The 19,375-nt window shown below is 35.9% G+C and overlaps 1 protein-coding gene across 2 annotated transcripts in view; it reads right to left on the reverse strand.

Moving 5' to 3' along the window:
• Positions 1-19,375, reverse strand: part of SLC24A3 (solute carrier family 24 member 3) — a 744,046-nt gene that overhangs the window by 69,175 nt on the left and 655,496 nt on the right. The window contains exons 9-12 of one of the 2 annotated variants that reach the window (XM_051975857.1): positions 9,816-9,869; positions 4,328-4,461; positions 2,596-2,756; positions 1,371-1,641 (exon numbers count right to left, since the gene is read on the reverse strand). In XM_051975857.1, the coding sequence (XP_051831817.1) occupies positions 1,371-1,641; positions 2,596-2,756; positions 4,328-4,461; positions 9,816-9,869 (620 nt within the window). Of the gene's footprint in view, positions 1-1,370; positions 1,642-2,595; positions 2,757-4,315; positions 4,462-9,815; positions 9,870-19,375 lie in introns of both variants that reach the window. The other variant, XM_051975856.1, reaches the window with a different exon arrangement.

Genomic DNA, 19,375 nt, shown 5'->3' on the forward strand with positions numbered 1-19,375 from the left:
TCTTCTATTCACTTGTGCTAGTTTTTCCAATGAATTTCAAGTGAACACAATTTTCCAGATATGGTCTAGACAAGAGTTCTTACCCTTGACTCTATGGACCCACAAGGGATCCATGGAGAGATTTCAGAAGGTCCATGAGCTTGGATAGAAACAACAACAACAACAAAATTCTAAGTGAAATGACCATTTCCTTCAAATATTATTAAATGCATTAATTATTTAATAATATTTATTATTTAATTATTTAATAATAAATGCATTATAAATATTATGAAAATATCTGATTTTGAGAAGGGTCCCTAAGCTTCACTAGATTGACAAAAGAGTTCATGAGATAATAATGATTGAACCCATATTAGACAAAGCAGAGCACAGAGAAATTCTCATCCTAGAGTTCTAGATGCTATACCTCTCTTAAAACTGTCTTAGTTTCCATTCATTGTATAATCTGAGGAAAGGAGGAAGTCTTCCTCTAAAATAATTTTCCCATCAGGTTAAATTCCACTAGTGGGAAATTTAACCTCACTTTCCTCATCTGTAAAATGAAGATAATAATATCTAATGTAAAATTTGTAAAACTCAAAATGAGAAAATGTCTGTAAAAACACTTTTTGAACTTAAAACTACTATATAAATATTATTATTATGCTGTAAATATCAAATTTCCTTGGAAAACACTAAGAAAAGAATAGGAAATACATCTTAAAAATCTATTAATTACAGACTTCATGACAAAGAGCCCCAATTACTACTAATGGTGATGTGCCACAGATTAAATCTTGCTCTCTGGAGGGTGGAAGGGAGGCTGGAGGCAGAGCATTTAGGCTCAGATGCATTCTTTTTGCCATTGCTCGCTTGGCTCAAAGCCCAACAATTTCCCCACCACAATCATTTTTCTATGCATGCTGCTGGAGCAGCAGCCTTTAGCCTTCCAATTTGTGAACCACTATCTTGTTCAAAACCAAAGGATGGGCTATACCCTGCATGTGTAAATTACTAAATTGTCCCCTTTTCTGCCAAAACATACATGTTTTGGGGCAGCTATTGGAGAGAGCACTGGGCTTGAAATCAGGAAGACTCATCTTCATGAGTTCAAATCCAGGTTCAGACATTTACCCGTGATGTGACCTTGGGCAAACAACCTTGTTTGTCTCAGTTCCTCATTTGCAAAATGAACTGGAGAAGGAAATGGTAAACTACTCCAGTATCTTTTTTCAAGAAAACCCCAAATGGGGTCATGGAGATATGATTTACTGAACAAAACAAACAAAAATACATGTGAATCGACTCATTAGATGATGAAAATTACTTGTGGGCCTCATGGGCTTAAAATTATTCTCATACACAAACAAGAACTTAGGACCTCTTACAGGGTGGGTCGAATGGAGTGTAAGGTCCCTCATCCTCCTCTTCCTCCTCCTCTTCTTCTTCATCATTCTCATTATTCTCATTGTCCTCGTTCTCATTCTCAGTTTCATTGCCAGCCTCAGTAACATCATCATCCCTTCGGGTCCCATTTGCACCTCTTTCTGGGGCATTGTTAGGTCCTGTTCCATTCTCAACAGCATGCTTGATGGGGATTTTGATGGCCACCTCTGATTCTCCATTTGCATAAGCTCTGCTATTTATTAATCTTTGCCTCTGGAAGGGAAAAAGTTCACACATTCTTTACTCAGCCAAATTAACTGAAAGGATTGTAAATGGTGCAGACTCTTCATAAGTAAAGGCAGACCCTGAATGCAGGTTAACAGAATTTATATAACCCAGTTATGAAAAAATGCAGACCCTGGAGCCCCCTTTAAATGAGCTAGTAAATGAGAATGGTGATTACTCAAAAATAATAGCTAGCTCAGTGAACCTTTTGCATGCTTGAAAAAATCCAAAATCAGAGCATATAAAGGTTTAAAAAGTAGTAGGGTAAAGGGGACAACAGAATATCTTTATGTTAATTTCATCAAAAGCCCTTTAAAGCACCCAGCTCTCATAGTGCAAGCTCTCGTGCTGGTAAATTATTAAAATGGATGCTGAAAACTGCTAGCAAGTTAAGAGAAAAGGTGGGGAGCCAAGAGCTACACACACACACATATACACACACAGCCAAAAGGGGGTTGAAAGAGTGATCCAAAATTTTGTCTATATCACAGTTGGATTCCTATCTCACAAAATATGATGGAAAGGATAGTGAAAGAGCTCATTTCTATTGAGTTAGCTGAAGTTTTGGGAAATAGCTGTTGGATAATTATTGGTTATAATATGATGCGATCTGGTCTGAAGGAGAGTGTTGAACTTGTCATCAGGAAGATCTGACTTTTAATGTTGCCTCTGATACTGAAAGAACATGGCAAGTTGCTTCTCAATATTCTAGTCAACCTTTTAGATCTTATCTACTAAGTCTTATCTACTACTTATCTAATACCCATGATCCCTTATAGTCTTCATCAGTGAAATGAGTTCTCTCACCAGGATTTTTACATCCTCATGAAATCACAGATCTTTACTGTTTTGAATTTATAGGTGGAAATATATGTAGTCAGGTTCTTGGAAAACATTCTCTCCCTTCATCTCTGCCCCATTTTCAGAAAAGCTGGATATTACCTCATTAATCAACATTCTGCTGGCCATGGAGAGCCGAGTTTTTGGGGGAAAGTGGCTGGTAATCATGATCCGGAGCCCAGCTTCAGAAAAAGAAAGCTGGTGTGGATATGCAGACAGTAGCTCATCCACCATGATCACTGAAGCTTTGCGGTGGAAATTTGCTGTGTAAATAAAAAACACTCAAGTTAATACAAGGGAGCAGCAAGATTTATTATAAGTGGCTACTAATCAAAAACTTTCTTGAAACTGGTGAAAAGTATTGATCAGTAGTTGTTTTTAAAATAAGTTTTAGAGGAAATTGAGATAAATTGAACTCTAGTTTCTTATTGGTAACAAAATAGAGTTGAATCAGATAAGCTTCAAAATCCTCCTGAACTCTAAATCTAGTATATGAGTCTGAGTATGACATGCTTACCCATCCACTAAAATTAGCTAAGCCATTAGAAAGTAAAACTTATCTGTCTACATATGGGTAATATACATATATATATATATATATATATATATATACATATATGTACATATATATGCATTTGTTTCCAGGAATGTTTATAACGATCTGTTTGTTCAGAATTCTCTGTTGTATACAGTTTCCTATGCTGAAAAAATCTAATTATTCCTCCCATACTTGCCAATGAACACGAGATATTTTGGCATTCTATAACTATACAAAGTTTATCCCAGTGTTTTCTTCTGTTTTCTAAGTCACAGATTTCTGAAATAATCATTTAAATATATATTATATAAACTTGGGTTAATTACTCTGGTTTTCTGGGAGTATTTCTCCTTTGGAGTATAAACAGACCAGTATACAAATACTGGAATAAAGTCCCAATACAGAATGGAACCAAATACCTAAATCTTGAAGACCTGATCTTTCATGAAATGTGAAAGTATTTGCCAATAATATTTTATAAGTTCCTTAATTTACAAAACAGAATAGTCATCTGTAACCTTCAGTGGAGAGACAGGGAAGAAATTAGAAATAATCTGTATGTCTTCAAATTTATTTTTGGTGCAAAGAAAAACCTGTGTGAAACACAGTTGGGGGAGGGTAAGGAAAAGTAAAACCTCAGCATTTCAAGGAGAAGCTTTGAAAAGGAAATTAATTAAGTCAGCATAATTGCTATGTTAATGAAAAATAAAACATCACAGCTTGAGTTAAAATAAATTGTGTATGCTGCCATACAAAGAAATATTGTTTGTTCAATTGAATGGAACCTTCATACTAAATTTTTGCTCTTTAGTGTTTTAGTGAATTAAATGATCTAGTTGAATCTCTGAAAGAAAGTAATTTTCTATGTCCATTTCAAATACTGGAAATTGAGGCTATATAGTTTGAAAATATATTTCAAGTATTGGACCATGCTACCTCACTAAATCATCAACTATTGATATTTAATCTGAGTTTTTATGAATGTATTTTCAACTGCTTAGTCTCCAGATATGAACTTCTAGTCTTCTCTGCATTTAAAGATGAAGTGTGGAGTAAAGGAAGTGCAGAATAATTACTTGCCTCAGGAGACTTCTTCCTTTAGGTACCCAATATGAATATTTAATATGGGATGCTTAATAATAAAAAAAAGTTTGGTTGAATACCTGGTATTTTTAATCCTAATAATCACGATCAACTTCCTTGAGGAGTTGCCCATGCCCTTTATGAAGCTTTGGAAATAGACAAAATAAGTCATTTTCCAGCACCTCTTCTGGAGTTTTGTACCTTCACGGTTACCTTTCTTAAGGAGCACTACCGTTGCATCACAATTGCTGTTGTCATCAATTTCAGTATTGTTGGCCAACCCATTGACCATGTTCCCAGCACTCTTTGTCCTCCTTTCAAAGCACTGATGTATGCAAGCATTGTATCTAAAATGGGAAAAAAATGAAACAAAAAGGACTTCAGGGAGTTTGGGCAGCTTTTTCTCCATTCTTAAGCACAAGTGTGGCTGTTTCAATGATACCACTTCATCTGCCTAGCTAATTGGGCTAAATACATAGGAAAAATGCCTGAACTTTATCAGTCTATCAAATAAAAATTGCCATTTTTATTATTGTCTACATTCCTTCTGGGCTCTATAACTTGTCTCACAAACACATAAACCCACAGGATATAAATTCAACTGGTTTTCTTTATACCATGTAATGGGAGAAAGAATTAGGAATCAGATGACCTAGATTCAAATTCTAACTCTGCTCATTATTACCTCTATGACCCTAAATAAGTCACAGCTCCCCATCTCTACAAAGAATGTGAGAAGATTGAATCAATCTTGAAGCATTTTCTTATTGATCCTATTTACAATTAATTGCCTTTTTCTATAACTATTTAAGTCATGGTTCTTTGTTTCTGAACTTGGTTCAGAATTTACTTGGTTTATCATGGGTTAAGTTTAAAAATATATTTTGACTGCTAATCACTGATCTATTCATACCTCAAGGAATTTAGCTGTCTTTGGGGAATGCATGTGAACATAAAGGAGTTGGATCTAATATCTTTACATCACTTAGTTATCCTTCAAGGTCATCAGAGTTGCTTTCCAAAAGTCTGGTTACACCTAGACTCTCTTGAAAGAAGGTGTTGCTAGTCCCCATCACCAAACTTTCAACTGATTATGTTGTTCCCTGTGTTTCAACTCTATAACTCTCTATATAACAACTCTATAACCAGTCATCCTTAATTCCATGATGTCATCTCCCCTGTTCTGTTCCTTCTTTTGTATTCCCCAAAACTTATAAAAGGGGAGCTGTCCTTTTAATCAAAGTTTTTGGCATAAATGGAAGCAAGCGATCGACCTATTTATTGAGAGGCATCATGCTCTTGTCAACCAATGTTACCTTGCACAAAAAATGTGATTCTGTTTACCTTTTTGTTAAATTTTAGCCTTGACAAGGTTCCTTCAAACCTCTAAATCTATGATCTTACGACCTTTTTTGGGGGGCAGGGTATGTGTACAAGGCTGGCTGCTAGGTTGTCAGAACATGAGGATAGACTGTGGCAATTCATGAAGGGAATATAGTTTTTGAGACATGCATCAGTACCTGTGCTCTGAAATCGCCAACAATCTCTGGATTGACAAATCAAAAACTGTGGTAAGACACAGAACAGCTGAGCTGCTAAGTGTCTGAATTTTATAGGGCGAAATTCTGGTGCTTTAGCTGGGTGGGGATGATGAATGACTTTAGCCTAGGGGTAGCACGACTCACTTTTTCCTTGTTAAGAGTTGGCCAGTAATCAAAGGAGTTTGATGGTTTCAGAGGTCCTAGTTTTTGCTTTAGTATTATGTGAAACTGGGTTTGTGCATTATTTCTGAACTATAATTCTTAGGCTTGATAGAACATTTCTTTGTCAGTAGAAAGGCAAGCCAGTGGAATTCCTTATGCTGTCTAATAAAGGGTACCACATAGTACTGAAACTGGCACATAAGAGTGGTGGGGCAGGTACCTCTCTTAGTATATTCAGGGAAGAAACTTATGGATGGATTATTATCCACAGATGAGTGCTATGTGAGCTGTTAAGTGAAATGTTAGATTTAAATTTTGGCTTTAATGCCTATGACTATGACTTTGGGTAATTCACTTAACCTGTAGACCCAAGTTTCCTCTTCTATAAAAAGAAGGAGTTGGACTAGGTTGAGGTGAATCTTAACTTCCTCTTTCAGCTCTAGACTCTATGATTCTGTGATCCTTTCCTTATAGTTCAAATTATTGCTGTGAAGTCATTTCAGTCACGTCCAACTCTGTGACCCCATTTTAGGTTTTCTTTGGCAGAGTGGTCTGCCATTTCCTTCTTTAGCTCATTTTATATAGGAGGAAACTGAGGCAAATAGGGTGAAGTGACTTGTCCAGGGCCACACAGCTATTTAGTGTCTGAGGTCAGATTTGAATTTAGGAAAGTGAATCTTTCTGACTCCAGGGCCAGCACTCTATCTACTGTACCACTTAGCTGTTCTTAGTTTATGTTCAAAAGCCTCCAATAAATAAAACAGGCCTGAAAAAATCAGACTACCAGAGCATTTGATAGAATTTCTGGTGCATAGCAGGTCTTTGCTTTCTCCCCCTTCTACCCTGCTTCTCTGACTGTTCTGAAAGTGAAAAAAGTTCAGATTAATTATGAGACCTCTGACAAATTCCCCCTCCCTGCTTTGTCCTCTGGCACACTTCCTTTAATGGGAATGAAGTTATTGCTGTAAAATCTCCTACCTCTGTGGCCAGCTGAGCTTGTTTTTTGACATTCAGACAGAAAGTTAAGACCTATCTTTAAGATGGTCTTCCCAAGAGGACACAAATGTGCTAATATGTGCTGTTTTTAACTGCTGCATTTCTATTTTGTGTTTTTAATTGAGTGTTTTAAATTTTGTATGTGCACCCAAAGCTGTTTAATTGTGAAAAGATGCAATTTTATAAATTGCGGGAAAAAGCATACACAACACAGTCCTAATGATTAAAGCCTTCAATTGCAGAGATGAAACTAAAACAGCAGAGTTAGCCCAATTTAGAACTTCAGAGTAGAATTTATGAAAAAATGTAAAGGGGTGTGTGTGTGAGAAACACAGATTGAAGCTTTAATCTCCATTTTATTTGGATCTTGTTAGTTAGAACAGCTGGAACGGAAGTAACATTGGAGAAGTCAGCATAGACACACCAATGGTTTTCATATTGCATATGTTTAGTAATGGAGGAGATTAGTTGCTCACTGTATTATGATGTCCATTTGCATGTGTTCCTCCAGCCATTGATCATGGGGAATTGTAGTGATGGAGAGTAGGGATATATAATGAGAAGATAGGACTTATTGGAAAAGACTCTGATATTGGGAAAGATTGAAGGCAAAAGGAGAAGGGTCCAGCAGAGGATGAGATGGATAGTGTCATAGAAACAGAAAATATGAACTAGGACAGACTTTGAGAGAAAGTGGAGGATAGAAGGGTCTTCTATGTTATGGTCCATGAAGCCACAAAGAATCAAACATGACTAAACAATAATACAGAATGAGATGGTCAATATAGTAATTTCCCTGTCTCATCCCCTAGGCACTCTTATTCTAAAGAATGCAGTGAAGCTTACACTGAGTGAGACCCACTATTCCATTGGGAAAGATATTTGATTTTTATCTAATGTGACCACCGAACCCCTCATATCTTCTATTCTTATCATATATTTTCTCGATGGAATCTTTTCTAGATTTATCTGATAAGATTCCTATAGTAGGAAGAGAAATATAGGCTGGTCACATCATGAAGACAAGTGATGAGAAATGGAAAGTCTCATTGCATGGCTGGGCAGAAAAAAAGAGCAGGGTCTTGTATCAAGTGGATCTCTTGGAGTGAACTTGGGGAAAGATGTGGACAAAAGTCTTGAAGGATAGGCTGGGTTATGATTTGCATTGTTTGCAGAGAGCTCCCAATATAACAGGTTATCTCGAACAATTGAGAGTTCTAAATCAAGATACCACCAATGCTATGTATAATAATAATAATAATAATAAGAATATTAATGAATAGGTAGTTAGACAGCACAGAAAACAGTGTTGGACTTGGAGTCAGGAAAACTCAGTTCAAATCCTATCTCAGGTGACATAGCTTTGTGACTTACTAGCTTTGTGACTATGGGCAAATTACTTGATGTCTTTTACCCTCAGTTGTCTCATCTATAAAATGTGGATAGTAATAGCATCTAAAATAAATGAATATATGTATATATTAATTGAAATGAGAAGTTACTAGATGGCATAATTCCTCCCTTTGGTGGTCACATCCCAAATGAGCTTTTCTTTGATTTAGCTTCCCCCAACCATAGGATTGTTATTAGAATAAAACGAGATAATGTATGTAAAGAGTTCTGAATACCTTATATGCTAGCTGTTGTTATTATAATTTACATCTCTGTAGGGTGTCATCATCCCATGAGGTTAGTAATGCAAGTATCAATATTTCCATTTTATACATGAGGAAAATAGGCTCTGAAACTTCATGTGAGTTGCCCAGCATCACAAAGCTAGTAAAGTGATTTCAGGCAAAAAACCAGGGTCTTTTGGTTCCAAGGCTGACATTTCTAGAAAGCCACCCTGACTTTTTCACAGTGTCTTTGACTTGCATGGTGCCTTAGCAGTTCTGGGTGCCCAACCAAGTAATTACTTGTTGTGGAATTCTTTTACTGATCAGCATTCGCTGAAGGAAAGACTTTTTGGAAAGCCAAACCAAAGCTTCTGTCAATCAGAAGTGACATAAGCCATTTTATTGCTTAGCATCAGAATCACACAGTCTGCCTAGGGCAAAAAGCAAGGACTTCACCCTCCTCGATATATGAAGACAAATTTAACTGGGGAGGCAGACTCTGAGATACTGTAAAGTGACTATGGGAGAGCTGAGTCAGGAAAGAACTCATGTGGGGTATGGCCATCAAAGGGAAGAATTATGTCATCTAGCAATTTTTCATATCATTCACAAAATTTTTACTGACTTATTTTAGTTTTACACTTTTATTTCCTATATCCTTCCCTCTTTCTCCTGCCAGAGAATCATCTCTTATAACAAAGAATAAAAAAGAAAGAAATGGTTTAGCAAAACTAAGAAAAACATGGAAGAAATTTGACATTATTTGTAGTCTTCCATATCCACATCCCTCATTTTTGCCAAGAAGGTGAAAAAAGAGATTTTTCATATCTTTTCTTTGGGGCCAAGTTGGACCAATATAATTTCACAGCATTCAGTTTTATAATTCAGGCCATTTACAGCATTCAATTTTATAATCAAGACAACAATAAAACCTCAGTTTATCTGTTTCTATACCACTGAAGGGAGTGCAAAACTTGGAATACCCTCTAATGACAATGATTTGGAACAAAACACTAGCTACTTTGTCAATCTCTCCTGCCAATTAATAAAATCAAACATTTTACACTTTCAAAAACTTTGTAAAAAGTGAAAGTAATATTGTCCCCATCCCAAACATACATGACAGTAATTTTTTATCTTTTTTGGGAAAAGTTTTATCTTTTTATTGATAAAAGGAAGAGGAATAGGATTGTTGGGATCAAGAAGACACTCCCTTCTTTTGACTGGAAAAATTGGAGTTGGAAGGAGCCTTGTTATTCTTATTGTCACTGTTCTGTAATTTTACCTTCCTCTCTCCCCTGCCAGTAATTTCCCCAGAATGCCACAATGCATAGAATCTAGAAAGAGTGTTGAGAAAAAACCAAGGAAAAATTGTGTATTACTTACTTCATAATAATGATGTAGATAATATACATTAGGACTAGCACTAAAGACTCCCACCTGCAAAAACAGTAAAAGCAAATTACAGTAAAAACAGATGATTATTTATCATTTATGTTTCTGTTGTAAAAAATTAATTGAATATTAAGTTAGCACCAATTATTATTAGCATGGACAAGATAATCTTACATAGGCTTGAAGTGTTTCAAAATTTTTCCAAGTTGGAATAGACTCCAACTTCTACCAAGGCTCTGAATGATAATCCTTACTACAATATCACCATCATAGCTAAAACATCAGCCCTATTGTGGTTGACTTTTAGTGAGTCTGGAGACAACCTACTGCATTTTGGAAGTGCTCACATGATGAGGAAAACTTTTACTTTAAGTCAAATGTGTATTTGCTTCTCTGAGACATTCACCCAATTGTTCCTGGATCTGCCCTCTGGGGCCAACCAGAACAATCCTTTGACAAATGTTTATTAATTTATTAATATACTGTGTGCAAAGTTCTGGGGGTAAGATGTAAACAGAACAGTTCCTGTTCACAAAGAGCTCGTATGTTCTTGGGAGAGATGATGTATATGTTTTATATATATATACACATAATACACACACACACACATAATCTCCCCCAAATTTCTCAATCAAAAGCCATTATTTTCCTTTGTATGTAATCCCACAAGATTGAAGGAAGGTGAAGCCTACCTAACCATATATAGTGTGTATGTATATGTGTGTGTGTGTATATATATATATGTGTGTATATATGTATATATATAAAATGTATATATATATCTCAATACTCTTTGAAGGGATGGTAAACCTCCCAAATTCCTTTAACTGATCCCTCATATGATGGAAACTCAAGACTTTTCATTCTCTTCATTGCTTTCTGCTGAGCCTTCTCTCTGGTTTATCAGTGTTCTTCCTAATTTGGCCCTCTACTTTCAGGTAGTTTTGACCTTCCTACAACCTTGTGGCACTACATATGAAGAGAGATAATAGCTCTTGATTGACTGAGAGGAGCAAGGAGAGAGAGAAAAGGCATGGACAAGAAAGACCCTCAGAGCAGCAGCCATGTAGGGAGGAACCAGTACCCCAAAATGTCCCTTGATTCCCAGTTCTGTTAAAAGTTGGATTTCTCAGTAGAGATCTTTCTTCAATTGAGTGGATATACCATGTCATTTCTGGATTGCAGAGTTTTTTTTACTCCTCTCTATTCTGTAGAACTTCTCTGATCCATGAATCACGTTTGCTTTCTGTGACTGTTTTCTGCTTAATGAGCATTTGGTGGGAGAAGAGCTAAACTGGCTAAGATTAAGTTCTCTGCTACCATCAGTTTGAGGGCATCTGGAGGCATGGTAAATAGAATGCCAGATCTGAAGTAAGGAAGACCTAAATTCAAATCTGGCCTTGGCCACTTACTAGCTGTGTGACTTTGCATAAGTGTCTTTTTTAAAATAACTTTTTATTGACGGAACATATGCATGAGTAATTTTTTACAGCATTATCCCTTGCACTCACTTCTGTTCCGACTTTTCCCCTCCCTCCTTCCACCCCCTCCCCTAGATGGCAGGCAGTCTTATATACGTTAAATATATTATAGTATATCCTAGATACAATATATATGTGCTGAACTGAACAGTTCTCTTGTTGCACAGGAAGAATTGGATTCAGAAGGTAAAAACAACTTGGGAAGAAAAACAAAATGCATAAGTGTCTTAACCCTGTTCACTTCAGTTCTTCATCTACAAAATGAACTGGAGAAGAAAATGGCAAACCACTCCCCTATCTTTGCCAAGAAAACACCAAATGGGGATATAAAGACATGACTTTAAAATGATGTAACCACAATCCTTTAGGTCTGGTGTTTAAGACTGGATACTGTTTTTCCTTAAATTCTACATGTATTGAATCTATTCAATAAATATTAATTCAATTGAATTCAATTTAAGGAAAGATAATAAGTCCAGTTATGTCATACCTCAATTCTGCTCTTCCTTCTGACTTCATTATTTCTTTTAGTGGTACCATCTTTCATTTAGCTACCTTTGATTGAAATCTTTAATCTGTTAGGTGTGTGATACTGGATAATTCATTTAACATCTGGCCTCAGTTTTCTCATGTGTAAAATCATGGGTTGGTGGGATTTGATAAATTAGACAATTCCTTTAGGGTCTATACATCTATGATCATGTAATCTAATAATCTAGTATGAAAGATAAAACCTTCCATAAATATAATATAAAGTAAAACATGAAAATGTTTAAGAAATGTTCGAAAGAGAATTTACTTCAACATACTGCTGATTTTTCTTAACTTCTCCACTTTCAAATTCCCCAAACTATACTTTTATCAATATTCATTTGGTTCTTTCCAATTTCAATGAGTTGAGATTCTGGCAACAGAATGGAGGTGAATTTATAATCCATTCTGCAACAGCTCCCTATTGCCTCTAGGATATCAGCTGAACATTTAAAGCTCTCTACTGTCTAGATCCCATTTATATTTTCAGTACTATTTCATATCCTATCCCTGAGCTGTCAACTGAAACATCTATAATGACTAAGAAACTTCAGTAGTGCAATCTAAAGATTGATTGGTTTCAGTTATTCTAGATAAACTAGTAGAAATTGGAATATAATCCTACTGGAGGATCAAATGAGAATCAGTAGGTCATAATCCACGTTCATCTTTGTCATAGAGAAGACTCAGCATAGATGACTTTACTCATGGTATAAGGAAGGTATATAAGGTATATGTGAAGGCTTTTATGCTATTAGGTCTCATTTTTGCCAAAGAGGTATTTGCACTCCTGGAGGGATCCTTAAACGAAGGCAATCCTTCTCTGCTGTGAATATGATTATTTCTGTAAATCATAAAGGAAAAAGTCTTTTTTGAAATTTTAGCTGGGAAGGGGTGTAAATTTAAATTATCACCTAATTTTTATTTCTGCTCAACTTATTGTTAATAGTAGCTCATTCATCATAGGGTTTAAGGGTATATAATACTTTCCTTGCAACAATCCTATTAAATAAAAAGTAAGAATCTTCAGTAAGTAGTTTTCAATTGTGTCCAACTCTTCATGACTCCGTTTGGAGTTTTCTCGGCAAAGACATTGGAGTGGTTTGCTATTTCCTTCTCCAGCTCATTTTATAGATAAGAAAACTAAGGGAAATAAGGTTTAATGATTTGCCCAGAATCACACAGCTTAGTAATTGTCTGAAGCCAGATTTGAACTTCAAAAAATGAGGTTTCCTGATTCCAGGCCCAGAATTTCATGCACTATGGCATTACCTACCTCCTCCAATATGAATATTATGGTATTTCTTTTTCAAGTGAAATAATTAAACTTTTGGAAGATAAAAGACTTACCCTGGATTCCACACTTATGATTACAACTCAACTGTAGCATAGAATAGAACAGAAAATATACCTCTCCCCTCCCCCGCCCCCATCCCCATCTCTCACCTGATTATGATTAAGTCTACAAAACCTTGGAGTCCCTAGTACAGGGCTAGCTAAGCTAGTTAGTGTCAGAGCTGTGATTCAAAGCAAGGATAGTCATAATAAGAATAGCTAGCATTCATACAGCACTTTTAAGGTTTGCAGTGTGCTTTACATATTATGTTTCATTTCTTCCTCACAACCATCCTGTGAGTTAGGTGCAATCATTGTCTGCATTTTACAGAGACAGAGAGAGGTTAAGTAAACTGCCCAGGATGACACTGCTAGTGATTATCTGAGGCAGGATTTGAAGCAAGTTTTCCTGACTCTCAACATCATACCTAGTTGCCCAAACCTAGGTTTTCTAATTCCAAAGCCAATAAATGCCAGGAAGTCAGGAGAACAATAATGGGTTAACCAGTGACAGACATGTCACTAGCCCAGCTTTTCTTACATGTCTCTGAGGCATTCGTTTATCCTCAACATGGATGTTAATATTCTTCTTGAAAAAAGACAGTTTTATAGACACAGAATAAGCTTTTCTGGCCTTGAAGTGATATTCTAATTAACAGGAAACTGACATTTCCAAGTCATATTCCACATGTGCTGCAGAAAAGGCTTTCTGTTTCATTATAGTGACAGCCGTTGACATTCCATATGTGACCCTCCTTACCTCCTCCCTTCTAGGAAAGCTGTGGCAACAAGGAAGCCTTTTGCTTTCACTCAGGTGGTGCTGACATTTTGCACAGCACAAAAGTGAGAAATTTTCTACTACAAATGAGGGAAATTACAGGAATCCTTTGGATACCACAAATGCTGCTAGTCTATAATTGCTCTACAATATTGCAGGTGCCAGTTGCACCCGGGCCCTCTCTTTATTCCTTTCCTTTGATGCTGAGGATCACTGAGCCAAAGGATTTAAATCTGTCAGTGTGATATTTGAGATGGCATAGTATTTTTGCCCATAGTAATAAAATAAAACCGCAACTATGGTTTTAGCTTGGCTAGCCCAGTTTTATAATTGTTGGGCTTTAATCACAATGGGGCAAGTGGTGGGGGAAGGAAGTGGTGAGATAAAGTAGAGAAGGGTGGTGCATTTTTTGTTTTATTCTACTCTACAGCTAAGTTATAACATTAATAAAATTATATCCTAACATCCAAGATCATTTATTTATGTTCAGTAAATATTTTTGAAAAGAGTATCATTTAATAAAATTTCCTTCAATCTAAAAACTCTAATAAAAACTCAAACTTTGCCAATGACATCTACTGGAACTCTTTCTATGCCAAAAAAAATAGCAAGTAATAATTTTTTGACTAGCTTTTTTTCTATAATTTCATCTTTCATTGGGGAAGAGATGAACAAAAGGAAATTCTAATCTGGATCTGATTGTCACTAATAGAAAGGGAGAAGAGAATAAGCATTTGTATAGTATGTACTGTGTGCTAGGCACTGTCTTAAGTGCTTTATAAATATTATCTCAGGTTGCTAGAGTGGAAATGAAGAGAACCTTAAGGGGAAGTGACTCTGCCATCTTAGAATTTATGATAAATGAAAAGAAATATGTGTGTGGTCTGACAGATACCACAGATTTCAGGAAAGCAGATTTCTGTGGATTCAGAGGAAAGACAGGAAGGATACTACAAAGTAAAATACTTTAGGGGAAGTTAATCTGGAGTGGGGAATGGAAAGGAATTTCTTTGAGGTGGAAATATGAGATTTAAAAATTAACTAATCAACAGAGATTAAAAAAAAAAGAAATGTAAGATGAAAGCAAGACTAGGTTACTGAATTTGAGTTAAAAGTGAGGGCATGGTCTCATTAAAATAGTTTCAGGAATCCCAATAAGGGCAACAAAAAAGTATTTTTAAAAAAAAAATATAGTGGGAGAAAAAGACAGATGAAAGAATGAATTTGATTTTTGCTTGGGGTGGATAGGAAGATGATAACTGAAGATAAAGAAAAGGTATAATTGTTCAGTTATTATGTGTTTCCTTCTTTGATTTCTCTGAAAGGAGAATAATCTTTGCTCTGGAGATGAAAGAAGAAAAATTATCAGGGAGTTGCTACCTGAGACATGTTACCTATCCCAGATGAATTACATTCTTTGGTCCTTGGAAAACTGACAGATGTGATTGCAGATAGTGATAGTTGAAAAATCATAGAAAATGGGAATTTTCCTTTATAAGATCAGAGAAGAGCAAATCTCCCAGTTTAAAAAAGAGAAGGAAAAAAAAAAAGAATGTAGATTACAGGTCAGTGATTTTGACTTCAATCTCTGGAAAAATTCTTAGAAAGGGAAGCCATGATTATAAATAGCCAAGACAGTTTCATCATGAGCAAGTCACACCAGACTACTATCATTTCTGCTTTAGACAGGATTGTGTTCTTCTGGAGAAGATGATGTGATTTGGATTAGAACAAAGTTTCTTAAACCATGGTTTGAGACCCCATGTGGGGTCTTGTAACTGAATGTGGGGGTTGTGAAATTATGATTTATTTCTTAGAAAATTTTTAATACTTATTTTATATACATATATACCTGGAATCAGGTATTTTCAGGTAAAATGTTTTCAGGTAAAAAAGGATTGTGCGTGGAAAAAGTTTAAGAAGCCTTGGATCAGACAAACTCAGTAAGTTCATGGTTTAAGTTCAGTGTCAATATGACAAGAAGTCTATGATGGACTATCCTAAGGTCTATACTTAACATTATTATCAGTTACTTGGATAAAGGGACAAATGGCATGCTTATCAAATTTTCAGATGATACAGAGTTGGGAGTGCTAGCTAACACACTGAATATGTTAAGATCCCAAAATATTGTATTGTAGGACAGCTATACTGAAGCTAGGAAGCCTGGGTTTCACTTAAACTGATGGGTATCAAACCAAAAACATACCCCACCAAAACTGGATTTTGGATACCAGTCATTTTTTTGGCATGATCCATCTCCCCATTTCTTAATTCTCAGATATGACACTTTTGTTGGGGAGCCTTGTCAGCATGAAGGAAGTTGGCAAGGTCTTCTAGAGACATTGGAAACAAGCTTTTCCCTCTTTCACAACTTAATATTCAGAGCTAGCCCTGAAGATTAATTAGCACCATGCTAAGAGAGGCAGTATCTCCTAGTGAATAGAGTATTGGACTTGAAGACAGAAACACCAAAATTCTAGTTCTGCCTCTGATACTTACTAATTAATCATAGTGGCAAATCACTTCACTGAGTTTCAATTTCCCCCCCTTTTTTTGAAAGGGTGACAACACTATTTCTAATACTCAGTTTAATGCTGGCTATGATACTCAAAGGAGATTGTTGTTTAGCTGTGTTTTTTTTTTCAGTCATGTCTGACTCTTTGTGACCCCATCTGGGGTTTTCTTGGCAAAGATACTGGAGTGGTTTGCTATTTCCTTCTCATTTTACAGATGAGAAACTGAGGTAAATAGAGTTAAATGACTTATCCAGGGTCATGCAGATAGCAAGTGTTTGAAACCAGATTTGAACTCATGAATCTGACTTCAGGTTTGGCACTGTACCAACTGAGATAATGCTCTTCAAATGTCAGTGATTCTCAGCATGTATCCTCAAGTATTCTATGGAAGCAGCCATTGCAATTTTATTGGGACAGATTTGAAATAAAAATGTTGCTATTACCTAAAAAATAGGTAAATGAGGAGATGGGGAGATGAACCCTGCCATTTTCTTTACCAAGAAAATAGCAGATACCATGATATTTTCTGTTTCTTTAAACAGAAAAGCTTAGAATTAGGGTTAGGGTGTGAAACTAGTAAAATCAGAAGACCGTAGTTTGGATCACAGCCCAAAACTTATCTGCTGAGTGACTACAGGAAAATTGCTTAATTGCTGAGTCCCAGTTTCCTTACTCACAACATTGAGAGCACTGGACCAGATGATGTCTAAAGTGCTTTTCCTTTTTAGATGATACCATCCTAGGTGTCCTCAAAATATATTCTTTGGTAGACATGATGGAGGAGCTGATCGTGAGCTGAGGAGCATTGAAATCAAGTCCTTTATCAGATCATGTAACCTCCTTTAGCAAAATTGGCTACTGTTTATTAAGGAACTGATAGTGTATAACACACTGACACAAGTTGAAAGGCAATGCTTTTGGGCTATCTATCACATAGAGTAGGGATTTGCATCATATCATCAGATAGTTACAATGTACTTAGAACGCCTCCTTTGTTTTCCCATGTTAAGACAAGACTAAGCTGAATTTCTGACATGAGACTCATGACAGTGCGTTGAACTATTGCAAAGTATTTCCTAATGGTTGTTTTTGTTGTTCAGTTATTTGTCAGTTGTCTCATACTTTGTTACCTCATTTGGTGTTTTCATGGCAAAGATCATAGAATGATTTGTCACTTCTTTCTCCAACTTATTTTACAGATGAGGAACTGAGGCACACAGGGTTAAATGAGTTGCATGGTCACACAGCTAATAAGTGCCTGAGGTCAGATTTGAATTCATTAAGATGACTTTTCCCGATTCTAAGCTTAGCACTGTATCCACTGTACCCAACAGCTGTCCCTTTCAGTCAGTTATGCTGTCACTATTCAAATTATTGCAAGACTGGGGACTCTTTTCTTTCATAGACTGTGATGCTGGATCCTGTCTAGTTCTGTAATATCCTTTCTCCATGAAGAGTCACCAAATTATAATGCCTGGAAAATATAAAATATGCTTTCCTGCATTGTGAGGAACAGGGTACAAACCAATCATAAGCAGATAAAATAGCTATACATTCATTCAGTATAGTTATGATAACCGGGGTCAGCTTTTGAGATAATTCTCAATGCTCCTTTCCAACCTTCCTAATCTTATTCTGTATGAGTAATTCTCCTTGGTCCCAAACTTTGAAAGAAACCACTATCATTTTTGGTGAGGCTCTTCTAACCCTTAACCTTAACCCACAGCAAGTAAAAAAGAGCTTTGGGCTACAACCCTCTCATATTTTTCAGGGTTTTTCTCATTATTCCTGCTTTCAATGACCAGAATTTATTGAACTCATGTTTTTTTACCCAAGGACATAGCCTAAATCAGCCTCCATGAACTTCTATTTTTTCTTTTATGTTGTGACATAAATTCTCCTTCTTTTTGCTTTTTAAACTGTTATTAATTCCCTTATGACTTGAAAAGTTTTCTTAGGCGGTTTTCTGCTTTACAATCCTTCCTTTCTTTGGATTCTAGTTATTCAGATTCTCTATGATCAGGTAGGGTGATATTCTCCCTCCCTGAGATCAATTCATAATTAGTTTTAAGACTGTTATTCTCCTAGTCCAATAGGGATGCCCTGCAAGTAAACATGCAGGATTTAATAGCTTAAAAATCCATGAAGATTTTTAGGATATCCTGTATAATTGGGAAGGATGGAATTTGATCATCTATTTTAATGGAAAAGATTTACTAATACTGTGAATGACTTTACCACTAAGATGCTTAAAGGATCTAATATATTATCTCAGAGATGTAAAAACTAGGTCATTATAGACTCAGTAATTTTTAATCAGGTAATTAAAACAAACAAACAAAACCTAATAAAATCAGAGTATTAACCACAGAGATTATTAAATAGCTCAAATTACTTTTCTACTTATAAAAGGTTCTAATAGTTTATAAAACTTTTCAAAGAATCTTAATGTTGAAAGTCACCTTAGAGTCCATCTAATCACTTCTCCCACCCAATGCTTTAGGAATTTCAGGAAAAATCTCTGAAAATAGTTCTTCTTGAACACTTTTGTTGGTAGAAAGTTCACTATCTCAGAAAACAGTCCATTCTATTTTTTTGCTAGCTCTTAATGATGAAAAATCTTTTCATATATTGAGGCAAAATATGTCTCCCTATAAGTTCCACCCACTGATCTAATTTCTGCTTTTTGGAAGAACACAGAATAAGTCTATTCTTTGTTCATATAATAGCTCTTTGAATATTCAATGGCAAACATCGTGTCTCTTGGTTTTCTTGAGACTATACTCCTTTAGTAGCCTCAAGTGTTTCTCCTAAGTTATGGTTTTTAAGTCTCTTAATTATCCTTGCCCTTTTCCTGTGGACCCATTGTGGTTTATAAAAACGTTCCTTTTAAAGAGTGTTAGGTGT

This window comes from Antechinus flavipes, chromosome 2 (assembly GCF_016432865.1).
Source record: "Antechinus flavipes isolate AdamAnt ecotype Samford, QLD, Australia chromosome 2, AdamAnt_v2, whole genome shotgun sequence".
Lineage (NCBI taxonomy): Eukaryota > Metazoa > Chordata > Mammalia > Dasyuromorphia > Dasyuridae > Antechinus > Antechinus flavipes.